The following is a 13,881-nucleotide window of genomic DNA, read 5'->3' on the forward strand; positions in this document are numbered from 1 at the left end:
AAAAATCACAACAGTAGCTAGGAATGTAAGTAAAACAGAATTTGGAATCTTGCATCTACAAATCACAAGTTCAAATATAAACTGGATTGAAGGACAACAACAGACAATTTGTCTCAGTTTCAGTCCTGGTGGAAAATGGGGATTTATTAAAATCTTCATAATGTGCATCACTGACTATCTTATGTGAAGCCTCAGGAAGGAGACCTGTGACTGAAAAGGTCTGAGAGAAGATAAAATGAATCTTTAAAAATGTTTCCTACAGAGACTGAGCACAATGGCAGGGCAATGCACTGAGCTATACAAGTTTTGTGGGCAATACTAAAAATAATTTAAGAACTGCAGCAGAGCTGACTTTCCATTGTGTATATTTTGATGCTAATCTTATGTAATACATTTGGTGCTGATCAGCATTACAAAGATCAGTGCTCTAAAAATATCAGAACATGACAGATAGATAGATAGTCTTCAGCCTGTATCTCCATCCATTACATTCACTAAAAATAGAATATTAAATTATAGAAGGGCTTGGTTGCACTGGCATGCAAAAAGGTGTCATCTGAGTTGGCTCAAAGAAATACTTGGCTACTTGAAGAAAGGGCTGAACACTGAAGAGTTAATATCCAAGAGTTTTCTTGCACCTATCCAGCAGTATTTTAAGTTGCCAATTGGCCACAATGCCATGGACAACTGTACTCTTTTCAAGGTCTAAAACTCTGGTAGAAACACCAAATGCTATATGAAAATAAGTCAAGTACAGCTGACAAGCATTGCAGATAGAAAAACATGTTGTGAAAAGCATATATTTTGAAGTTCTGGCAATCTAAGAAAATCTTAAGACCAAAAGCAATATTACTAAGAAGAAATCACATCTCCTAACTTTTGCCTTAGAGATTTATTTACAGCAGGAGGAAGTATGAATTCCAGATGCAAGAAAAAAATTACTCCAATCTGTCAGCAGTTTAAGCTTCCTCTTGAACAGATTTTGCATCTCGCTTTTGTTCAGTCTCAGTCACATATTGGCTACACCCACAGCTGTAAATTAAAGGGTGCCAGGAAAGGTCCCTGGAGCTGGCACGTCATTGTCTGCACCACTAAGCTGGTAGGACACTTCTTAGCAAGTTCTTGGCCTGGGCCAACAGCTCCCTTCCCCAGCCTCCAGCTGCAGCTCAGGAGAGCCCATGGCCAGGAGGGCTCTGGCAGCCAGGCACTGCTTTGGGGAAGTGGAGCTCCCCAGCCGGGAGGCACTGCCTGCCCCACTGGCCACAATGCTCAGAGAGATGCTCACAGCTGGGATGGCAGCTTAGGTCCTGAGTGTCTCTCACAAACCCTTACCGACCTTGTGCTGCCAAGTGACAGTGGCAGACATTGACACAAGCACCAGGGTGACAGCGTGGAGCAATTCAATAGCCAGCCCTTCTGCAGCAAAAACAAACACGTCTTGCTGATCCTTGAAGTGAGGCCAACACTAATCGGAACAAACCTTGATAATACAAATTTGCCTTCACACAGATGAGACCAAGCTCTTCTACTTACTTACATTCACTGTTCTGAGGACAGTTATGTGTTTTCAACACCCATAGTCTTTGAAAAACAAACCCAGACCATCTGGGGACAAGCAGTCAGTGATTGGGATATGCATGTATATAGTGTTTGTCTCTGAAGAAGGGGTTGACATAACAATGAATTGGTACACTTTTCTACTTCTACTTTTTTTTTGGTATTTACTTTCTTAAATTATAATGCACTAAAAAAAATCTGTCATCAAGCACATGCTTCTAATCATTATGACAGATAATAATACTTTACAATAACAATGTCCTACTTACACAATCTAGTACCTACTAATTGAAAAGTAGATCTCAGTAAGCCCTCAGAAGTTTAGAAATAATGTATATTAATTTTAATCACAGAATTTTTATGTTAGTCAGTTTACATTTAAACATTAAGCCAGTTAAATGTTCAGAACTGTTTCACAACATCTGAAATCCAGTTTCACCATTGTATTAAAAAACAAGATCAGGCTAAATCAAAGCTTCCCACTTCCTAAGAAACCTTTTGTGCCAACATATTACTACTCATATTACTGCTCCAGTGCTCTGCAACTGATGCACATTCTAGAACCATGCATAACATTACGTAACTCAAATATTTACTTAAGTAAATATAAATAAATCTCGCTATATATACTACTGAGATATCCAGGACAGTGTGAAAGAGGCTGCCTACTCTATACCACAGATATCATCAGCTGATGCTGACTTCTCCCTCAAGACAATCCGTCATTCACCCAAATGTTCCACACAAATGTTCTTATGTCTGAAGAGTACAGTCATCTATCACTTTTGGGATCAGAATTACATATTTTGTCTCATGGCATGTCCAGTAGCAGAGGTCACCAATAAGTGATTCGATGTCCTGCCCTTTGTGACAACTATTTGAACCTTGGTGCAGTGAGTAATTTTTGAGACACTTATGTATTTTCTTTAATCTCAAAATTTGCTTCTGCTCCTGGGTTTTTAGCATTTTAACTTTGAAATATGCAAAACACACCATGCATTGTCTTATGTTTCTTAAGAAGACCAGGGCAGAATTCTTCAGGATGTCAGGAAGGACTCTGCTCTCTGCACAGTACTTAAAAATGTCCAAATGGCAAACGTGATAATCCCAAACACCACAACCACTGGCCAGTTTAAAATCCTGATGAGAAGCTTCTACCACGAGCTATAAAGGACAGTTTAGCAGCTGAGGGCAAAGGTTAGTAGCTCTCCCAGAGCACTGTCCTCAGCCTCTGTTTCAGCGTTTCGAGCCTCTGCCTCATTCATCTGCTTTTGTGATATATGTGGCATCAGTTCAACCACATTGAGTTAAGAGAATTAAAAAAAATTATTCAAATTCTCTACTTCCTTCCTCCCTCATTACACCCACTCTCCATCTCCACATTTTGAGGGCTTCCTCTCCATGATTGCTTACAAGTCTGACAGTGGGAAAGATCTCCATTATATCATCTGCCTGCAGCCTCTTGTCTGCTGGAAAGATCCCTTTTTTTAGATAAACTTATTACTCCATAAAATACAATATTCCATATTAGGAAATACTCCAATTACAGGTAATCACAACTCCCACCAATTTTAGCCTTTTCTACCCTAACCTTAGGAAAAAATCTGCCTAGTTTAGTATGGCCATGCAGGTTCTTGCTTTGCCTGTAGTTCAAGCAGACATGAACTTTCTCTGCTTGTGCTCCAGGCTAAGTGAGTGCTGTGTTCAGCAAGGTGCCACAGCTGAACTGGTCAGCATGGACTGCAGTGGAGCTAAAATGTGCTCTGCCATCTGGCAACACAGTAGAGTGAGTTTGTGTCTGCCTAAATCATGTAAGCACACAATATCCTTATATAAAAATGTTTTTAAGACAGTTTAATCCACCAGAATTTGCCAGCATAATCGCCCCCACCTGCTCTGAAAAGTAAGTGGGCAATCTCATTTTTAAAATCCTGCCTCTGCAAATGGCTCTTTGCTTGTTCATTGGCCAAAGGATAACGTTGTCTCTGATGATGCCTCAGTGATGCCCTGGGGTGGAAGGAGTCAGAAGACACAGCCTCCATCAGACAAGGCAGGAAGGATTGCTCTGGGACTCTGATCAAAATTCATAAAGATAGTCTGACAGGATGACTGTAACTCTCAGGAGGAAACTGGTAGAGGTCTCCAGGTTCACAAAGTAGGAGAATCACACCTTCTCTAAACAACTGCATTTTCATGTTCACAGCACAACACATTTCATCTATGTGCACTTGGTGGGTGTGTTAGTGTATTTCAATCCACCCACATGACAAGCTGAATAGAAACAGCACAAAAGTAAGAGAACATGCAGTACTTACATTCAGGTAACTGAAATCATCACTCTAAAACCGGAAAGAATACAACAGAAGCCCCAACAAGAAATATTGTTTCCAACAGTCCTGTGCTGGGAAGGGAATAAACTAGAGGACCAAAGTCTATATGGACAATGGATCTTACAATTTATTTTTCTGCTTGTTGGCAAAATTACATATCTTGTAAACTTCCAGATCTATTAACTCTCAACATTTCACAACTTCTCTATCAACAGCAAAAAAAAATATAGTGATTGCAAAGTTGCAACAAAGAGATTTTTAATTATAAGAGAAAACACAACATTTCAAGTACATTCACAATTCAGCTCCATAAATGACAAAATTACAGGTAATTAACTGGGGAAACACAGTTTTGTTTCACTTTCAATCACTAGACTACCATTGTAAAATTTTTCTATAAATAAATGAAAAATCTGATATAAAGTAGCATACTAACAAAAACCAAATATGAGTTCTAAAGACTGCAATCAAGGAGGCATCTGTTCCAAAAAATAACAGACCAAGTTTGTTCCCTTATTATGGAAGATTACTGCAGAGAATTACTCTAGAGCAGTGGCCTTTGAAATGGGGCACATGCACCACAAGGATTAGGCAAAACAAAATGGGGTGCATGACAAAAATATCAGAACTTCAACAGTACATGTATAAAAGTTATAAATAAACAAGTATACATATAATGAGGGTGCATGCTCCAAAAGTTTATACTGAAAGGAATGCATAACCAAAAATGTTAAGATCACTGCACTAGAGGATCCTGTCACACAATTACTACTACCATGTCAAAGACATAATAAAGATGCTGGTGAGTTTTAAGTTCTCTTTTACATTTCTCAACTATCATCAGTTAAACAAATGGGTAAAAATATCTCTAGGAAGCAGATTTATGAGCTCTATCTTTGGTTATGGAGCATGAATTCTCATAAACACCCCAAATTACTCAACTTTTTTTTTGTTTGTTTTCAGGAAATGCAACTTATTGCCTTCTCACAAATCTCTTCCCTTCACTGTACTTATTGTAAATATTTGATGAAAGAGCTAATATTCCTGATGTGGCCAGTTAAACAAGAGCACAACATGTTGTATGTATCAATCAAGACAGATTGTTAAAGGTATTTGCAAGTGGGAAGGAATGACTCCCCTGGAACTGAACAGAGGAGAAAAGTTAGGGTTCTTTTTCATCTGGGCTACCTCACCTGCAAGAAAAAGTGTCCAGTGAACAAAATCTGGTTCAGTAAACAGACCTTTTGTTAAAATCTATGCACTGGATTACAAGGTGCAAGTGCAGAAGAGGAAAATTTTGTTCTTATCCAAAACATGACATTCAGATTTATTAATATCTTTTCCAATATGGAATGAGAAGGATGTGGAAATGGTGACTAAACAGAAATCTGGTGGTATCTGTAATCATTATGAAGATGTCTGGCCTCTCTCTTTTAAGGAAAACATTAATAAGAAGAAACAAAATTATAATGGCATAAAATATACCAAGCACACTTTCTCAGCACCACAAAACACAAGACAGGTCATGAAGATGAAAGCTAATACTAATAAATTAACAGAAATACTCTTTAAATCTAGTGCAATGTCTAATTAGCCCTTCAAACTCTGTACAGTAAGAACATGTGCAATTACACTGAGTGAAATTAGGACAATAATTCTGAATGCTGCATGGCATACACCAACCACCCCAAGCATCAGCAAGGGATTGACTAAAGATTCACCCAACAGCAGAATGTATCTACATACTGCTGCTTCCAGACATTATTATCTCCTCTGAACCAGATAATAAAAGAACAGGTCTCAGGTGCAGCAAGTTCTTGATGTGGGGAAAGCTAAAAAGGGAACAAAGCCACAAGTAGCATTAAAAAATATTTTGGATTTACAGGAAGAGGCCATTTTTTCTTAGTGATTTTTGCTTTAGGACTGCATGTACAGACTGACAGATGCTGCTTTTGCTCAAAGGTAAAACTTTTGAATCTTGAGTAACATTTTTCTTGTTATTTCTCTATTCAAGGATACCTGGAGAAACAACCTGAAATCTCAGTGAATTCCTTGTTTTGTGAAACTGAATAAATAAAAACCCTGACATCAACATCAGAATGTCTCAACCTTTTTAGAATTGCACATTTCAGTTTTTTACCTTTCAAATCTACTTGCAATATTACGACATTTGTTTAAAAAATTAATTACTTAAAGTCTCCTGCCCCCATCTTCCTTCACTAAGAATTCTGAGATGGTTTTGTTTACTTTTAATTTGGAAGAGAACTCAATTTTAAATTCCTCCAGGAAATTAAATGTCCATCTCTAGCACTGCTCTGCTACAGCTATCAGACATGAAGCATCTGAGCGGATATGTGCCATGGTCCCCTTCTCAGCTTTGGAGAGGAGGACTATTGTTGACTCCAAGCTATTGTTGGAGGCTGGATAACAAGATTGAATTAAGATTGCATTCTTGGCTAAACCACTAAAACATAATGAAACAGTGCTGTCTAACATAGCTCCTATTCTACATGTGGTGCACATTTCAGGCTCAATCTATCTGCCCAAAAATAGGCACCAAAAAAAGGCTAAGTTGTTCCAGATTATATCCAGAGGGCTGGCAAGCATGGCACAGGACAAGTGGGAGAGCCATGCCCTGCTGGAGAGGCAGCTGGAGGCTAGGAATGATATTTCAGCACTTCAAAGATGACTCTGACACTTCTATCTTGGCAACCGTGTTGAGCACTTCTGGCATTTAAATTTGTAAGATATATCAGCAAGGAAAGAAAGAAGTTTAAAAAAAGGGTAGCTGTGCAATATTATTTTACAATCTGTAGGTATGTGCTTCAAGGACATTGATGTTCATCCTGCCAGCTTGGATAATCCCATCACTAAGTTTTCAGGGTTTCAAGTTTGCATTTTCAGGTGTCAAAATCAAGAAGATCAAGGGCTCACACTCCCTCTTTCCTCCTACATTCTTTTACTTTAAGGTTAGCTAACACAAAGCAACAAATCTTATAAGCTTATTTCTAAGTATCTTGTTTTATTCAGGGTTTCTTACGAATCCAGCTGTCTGATCACAAAATGAGGTTCACTTCCAAAGAATCCACTGGCCAGACTCTAACAGAGACGATGAGCACAACCCTGATACTTTCATAGTAACAGATGAAAGGTCTTTTTTTTTCCAGTTGAATGCCACTATTTGACACTACAGACCATGACATATAGACAACAATGTATTTTTTTTACCTATGATGATTCTCACAGCCCACTAAAAATTCTTATTTCAGTCATAAGCAAATTTCATTCTGAAATTATGATTTGGTATCTTTAAAAGCAGACCTAACTTAAGCACTACGCTTTAAACAGATAACAAAATAATGCTAACATTTTTTTATTTTAACATTTAAAATATTCTTTATGGCCTTCATGACTGCTTCACCTACGTTCCTTTTCCATACACCAAGTCAGCAAACTTCCAAGACAATTAATCCAACAGACAAGGTAAACAAAGTATGTGTTACTGAATTTCAATTTTTTCAAAGTTATTCCAAGATGGCAGAAATGTAAAAGGTAAACAGAAACCATACTAACTAAATTGCTGCAATGTTTTGTAGCCAATTGATACAAAAAAAATTAACAAGCATCTTTCTTTAAATAAAACATATAGTAAATGAATGTTACTGGAATCTGAGTCTGCTGTCAGGATTAATGTTGTTTATTAAGTGAAAATCTTGTTTACAAATACAAGTAGTTAGTCATTTCTGGTGGGTCTGCATATTGCAAAAATTTATTTTCATCTCTTCATAAAAAAAACCTATTATAATTTCAGCAACAGTCCTTAGGAGAAAATTGTTCACCTAAATTTTTTTTGTATGATGACAACAGTGACTGTACTATCCATAGGCTTTTTGGAGGCTCTTACCAAAAGGATAAGGCTTCTATACAGATTAACACTAGATACCAGTGCATGGTAAATTATTAGAAATATATGACAAATACAAACAAATCAAACGTCAGTTAAATATATGTCAAATAATACATATATGGAAAAAATTCCCAACATTTCTTGCAAATAGTGAAAAATTGTATTTGAATAGTCTAGATTTTAATACCATAAAGATGCTGTATCATGAAACTGATGTATCAAATGCTGGTCAATAAAGAACTGAATGAAACAGTCTTGATTTTGTTTAATGACAGCTACCGTTTTGAGGTTTTAAAAATTAATACGGCACATTCAATTTGGAGTTATACAGATAAATTTTACTGCTATCAATAGACTGACTTTGTCTGAAGGCAGAATTTAATTGATCATGTTCATAAATACAATGGAAAGCTAATTGGAAAGTTCTGTCTATCTAGATTGCTTAACTGTTATGTTTTAAATCTACAAAAGCCAGAACACTGCACATGAAAAAACATTAGTACTTAGAAATTTGAAATTACTTACAAGCTGCTCTGATTTTACACCATAAAGCTGAATGGTCTTCGCCACGTTTTTGGCCACAGCTAAACTCAGGTCTGGATCAACAGCAGCCACATTCAGCTCACTGGAAGCAAAGATTACAAATCTTAATTAACAACTAAACAGTGCTGTATTGAATGCTGTATTGGATCGATAAAGAATTAACTATGAACACACAGTTACGTGGCACATCAATTTAGAGAGAGTAACACATACAACCAAGTCTTTCCACGCACCGTAATTCAGTTTACAATTTAACAAGTCATTTGGGAATTTTATGTGCAGTGTTCCTATTCTAGTAGAAATGAGCAAAGTTTAGGAATGACACTTCAGTATGAAATCACTATTAGTAAGCCATTCAAAAATATTGACAGCAATTAACTACATTCAAGCTTTGGCAGCAGCCTTCAAACATTACAGGTGAATACACAGTCATTCAACTCTGGAATTACATGAGCTGTGCAGAAATACCCAGGGGATGCCTTAGCTTGACACAACTAATAAGCTGTGTTTTAGGCAATCCTTTATAGTAAAGGAGGCCCCCAAGGAATGACAGGGAACAAACGGAGAAGGAAAAGATTTCTAAATCGCTTCCAGTATTTTTTGTTCATTAACATCCCCAGATCTCCATCGGCTGGGGCTGCATTCAAAACTGCTCTGCTGAAGACAGGCAAGCACAAGAACCATCATGTTGCTAATGGTGAGTTTAACCTCTCTCAAGAGCTGGAGAATCATTAGGAACCCCAGCTTGGAATAATCTTCACTGAGAACTCTCTAGGGCCCCAAACATCATAAGGTAAAGGTCACTCTAGAAGACTCAGCTGAAATTTCGTAATTTTCATGCTGTTTTCCTTTCTCTTTTGCAAGGAGAAAAACAGTATCAGTCACCACACCAAGAGACATGTTCTGAGCATCTGTAACTCCTAGTCACAAGTACTGTGTCAATATTTAATATTTTATACACACACACACACATACTGTGAATACTGCCCATCTTTTTTCAGACTTCATTAAACAGAGTAGTTGTTACTAAAACCTTATGAGGGAAAACGCACCATTGGTAATTTAGGTATCTCATTGTACAAATTCTACCTGGAATAGTCATCTTTACCTATCATCTTGCTGTTTTACTCTAACAAAGTATTTACATCAGGTATTACCACTTCCCTTTGACACAGTCAGGGTAATTAAGATACCAGACATTGACAGTATGTGTAAAGTTTCTCTTCCTGATCTTTTATAAGCTTAAACATTAAAACTTATGTTAAAATTTCGTTTATTCCAGAAAAACAAAATACAGAAAATAAACAATAAAATATATTTATTATAAATAATAATAAAGAGGTGCCTATCTTGCTGTATTCAGCATTGGTGCAGCCTCACCTTCAACACCATGTCTAGTTCAAGGTCCCACAATTTAGGAAGAATGTGGTGTTATCTTAATGTGTCCAGAGGAGGGCAACAGATAGGTCAAAGGACTGGAAGGAATGTCCTGTGAGGGACAGCCAAGGGTGTGTGGGCTTGTCAGCTCTGGAGAAAAGGAGGGGCAGCCTCAATGCCCTCTGCAGCTTCCTGGGCAGGGAAAGTGGAGAAGGAGGTGCTGAGCACTCCTCCCCAGGATCCAGTCAGAGGAGGTGTGGCAATGGTTCAAAGCTGCATGAGGTGAGTTCCAACTCAGCATTAAGGAACCACACCTGTAACAAGAGGGTGGCCAAACCCTGGAGCAGGATTCTTAGAGAGGTGGTTGATGCCCCAAGCCTGTCAGTATTTAAGAGGCATTTGGACAACACTCTTAACATGTTTTAGCTTTTGGCCAGTGTTCGTGCACTTGGATTTATCATTGTAGGTCCCCTCCAACTGAAATACTCTGTTATAATGTGTGTTACTGTATTTTATCCCATCCTATCCTATCCTAAACTCTGACTTGATTTTTGCACTAATCTACTTTATAATTAAAGAGCAATTAACCTTTTACTGCTAAGGAAGTCTCCTTTCTCAAACTGTAAGTTATGAAACAATACATGCTGAGTATTTCCAATATACATTTCCAATGCCTTAGATGTGCATACCTGGCTATAGTTTTAATGATGCTGTCAAGCTCGTCAGAAGAGGGAGGATTCCGACCTCCAGGAGGAAAGACAAGATTGATGGGGTCAAACAGTCGAGACAAGGATTTTGACAGATAGGCAGCTTCATACTGTTGCAGTGAATCCTTCAAGGCCTTTTCTGGACTTTGCACATACGAAAAAGTTACTATATTTTAAATTAAAATACACAATAGCATTAAATCTTTCCAGACGTACAAACTTTGCAATACTGAACCTGTTTTTCCTTTCTGCTTTTTAAACATACGCATATGAAAAACATTCTTCTGATAAGTCTCCCACTGACTGCTCAAGAACATATTTAAGTCAATACAATTCTCATATAAAATATTCATTTTATCTTACATAAGTCTAGAAGTCCTAATAGGCTTGATATGCCTCTTTCAGTTTGATCTTTCTGATATCACTTAGATCATGTTTATTCTATGATGTATAAACTAAAAACTGTGAATCATAACAACTGAGCATTTGTCACACTCAAATGATTGCAGTGTCATCAGGAGAAAGCTAGTGCTGTAATCCTAACACATACAAAACTGATTTTTCACCATTTTCCTTTTTTTTTCACCCAAAGAGACAAAAAGATAGAACTTGTTCAAAAGTCAGAGACTGTGAAAAACAAGACAACCCAACACTGTTAGATATATAGCTTAATGAAAAGCCTACAGCTCTAAAATAGCATTAGAGCAGTAAATGCAAGAGGGGAAAGAAGCCTTTAAAATTCTCCTGCAGTGACAATTTGAATAACAGTAAGTTTTAAAAAAAATCCTGTTTTATTACAGTGTGCAAAGATTTCTATTTTATAGTCATACAGTTCATAATACATACTCATAATCTTCATTTTTTTGCATGAATATGTCCTGTGCATCTTCTTCCATTTGTTGTAGTTCAGCAAAAAGATCAATAGTTCCACTTGTGTTAAAATTCCTCTGAATATTTTGACTATATTGTTGGAGGCGCTTCCACAAGTCATTATAAAGCCTCAGTAATTTGGGGTATTCTCCTTCAAATGCTTGTTTCAAAAACATAGAGGCTGTAAAATAAAGGAGTAAGCAACACACGATGCTAAGTTCAAACTAATTTTTTTATTCCTATAAACAATCTCTACCCTTGCATTTATATCAACATACACAATGTTATCCTAAGTTTAATATTAATAATGTAATATTTATAATTAATTTCAAAGTGACATAACTATAACATTAAATGCACTTGACAAAGGATGTAAAGCACCAGTATAAAACCTACAACTGGAAGACTAGATATGAAAGAATGACTTTATTTTGTACAATAAATGTTTGGTATCAAACTTTATTATTATTATCTCTCATTTATGGCCAAAGCGTAATTGGAACTCTCTAAATCTAGAGGTTTCCTAACAATATCTTGATGGAGGATAAGTGTGGGGCTGTGCAACTTTGAAGATAACAATTTAAAACAGACAAAGATAACCCCTATGAACCAAAGTCTTCAGAAATGTGATGGGGAAGCGTATGCTTTTATGCACTTCTTAAAACAAGGCACTTAATATGCGATTCCTAAACTTGTCAGAGAATGACAAAGCCAGCAGAAAAAGCAGCATTGTTTTCAGCCTTGAAAGGCTTGCCACGAGTAACAGGAAATGAAACAAATGTACAACTGCTTTAGCAACTGTTAATCTTGATCTAACATCACTCATACTCTAGAGATTTCCCATTACATTAGATTAACACTGCTCCATTCATTCATAGGTTTTTCAGGTTCCAGACATCTGCCCCATTTCACCCAGCCTGTGCTTTCAACTCAAATATATAATTTTAAATACTGGAGGATTCACATTTATTATCAAACACAGAGTTATTTTAGGTCATGAAGCTATGTTTACAAAGACGGTCCCAACCTCACACACAAGCAGATCATTATCTAATATGAAACCTTTTACACTGCCATAAATTTCTATTTTGACACCATTTTTCTGATATCTTCTTCTGATCTATATGATCCAAAACCTTACTAATGCCAGTGCATTCAGTCACAAGAAATTTATGTTAAAAATTAACGTTTTCATTTAGATGCCTCACTGACATGAAAAAATCTGTCTCCCCAAAACTCAGCTCTAGCAAGATAAAAACATCATTCACATCAAACCTCCCCTATAAAGTTTATATAAAACACATTATTAAAAACTGTAAGTAATAAAATAGTTTTGAATAGCTCTTAGAAAAAGCACAGCTGCTATAATGTAAGAGTTCCCTGAGTTCTGCAGTGTTGGTTGGTCCTTAACTGATGTCATAAATTGACAATGTTCAGTGTGAGTGCTGAGAGCAGGCAGCACGTGTTCAGTGTGAGCACAGGAGACTCAGGGTATGTACTTACTGCCCTTAAAGCAGTGCATAAGGCAAACAGTAAAATTAATATGTTTTAACACAAGATGCATACATTTTCTTTTGGGATCATCTAGTTACTTAGCAACCACTGAGTATGAATCCACCAGCTAGTTCCTCAAAATTGTACTGCTGCTATAAAGCCTGGAAGGAGCAAATTTTGAAGGGCCAGTGCAAAAGCTGAGATCACAAAGATAAATGCACATCTTATGCCCTTCACCTCTGTGTGCAAAAGATTAAATTTAAACACTCTATGCAAACGTCAAAGATATATTTATGAAAGTACCAAACTCACCTATGATCCACCTGCATGCTGTATTAGCATGTTCTGGTAATAGAACTGTCTTATGTTAACACATGATTTATATTTAATATTCCTTGATTGTATCGGTTATTTACATATTGCACATGTAGAGAAAATTGTGTATAGTCAGAACACCAGCTGTTCATCTCTATTTATATAAGACAATTTTGAAGTAACTAAAATCCTGATTATAAGAAATGACTGAAATATGATTTTTACAACCAATCAGCATTCAACAAGAAAAGACTAAGAATTTATCTTTAAAATAAAATTATTAATTTTGAATTTGGCAAACCCACTTGCTTTAGGGAGTATAATGTACCATTCCAAACATTTTTACCTCCACTCACAGTTGGGAAAACTTTTTGTTATTAGATAACAACTACTTAATGAAACAGAAAATATTTCTTTCTGAAAATTCAACTACAGTTTAAGAGGATCCTGTCTGGTTACAAAGCCAGAAGTTTTAAACACACAGACCTTGTGCTGAGTGAACCACTGCTATAGTTCTGGTAGAACAGATACCGAGCAAAGGGCTTACTGAAAAACAAGATTCAAAATAATTACAGAACACATTACAAATAATTTCTACTGAATACTTACAGTCTGTTGCTGACTGAAACTGAGAGGAAAGTGTCTGGGTTACTGCAGTCCAAAATTTGTACAAAATATCAGACTGGCCATCCTAAGAGCAAGGGACAAAAGGAACACAAGTTTCAAAACATGCTCTTTCCAAAGAATCTCAAGCAATGCAAATGCTTCCAGTCAAAGATGC

At 36.7% G+C, this 13,881-nt stretch overlaps 1 protein-coding gene across 1 annotated transcript in view; it reads right to left on the reverse strand.

The window, feature by feature from the left end:
* The window catches only part of COG5 (component of oligomeric golgi complex 5), a 172,895-nt gene that overhangs the window by 33,880 nt on the left and 125,134 nt on the right, over positions 1-13,881 (reverse strand). The window contains exons 11-14 of the mRNA XM_039700490.1: positions 13,710-13,791; positions 11,268-11,472; positions 10,404-10,565; positions 8,320-8,419 (exon numbers count right to left, since the gene is read on the reverse strand). Coding sequence (XP_039556424.1) covers positions 8,320-8,419; positions 10,404-10,565; positions 11,268-11,472; positions 13,710-13,791 — 549 coding nt within the window. The remainder of the gene's footprint in view (positions 1-8,319; positions 8,420-10,403; positions 10,566-11,267; positions 11,473-13,709; positions 13,792-13,881) is intronic.

The sequence above is a fragment of the Passer montanus genome, unplaced genomic scaffold, assembly GCF_014805655.1.
Source record: "Passer montanus isolate IOZ18808 unplaced genomic scaffold, ASM1480565v1 scaffold141, whole genome shotgun sequence".
NCBI lineage: Eukaryota > Metazoa > Chordata > Aves > Passeriformes > Passeridae > Passer > Passer montanus.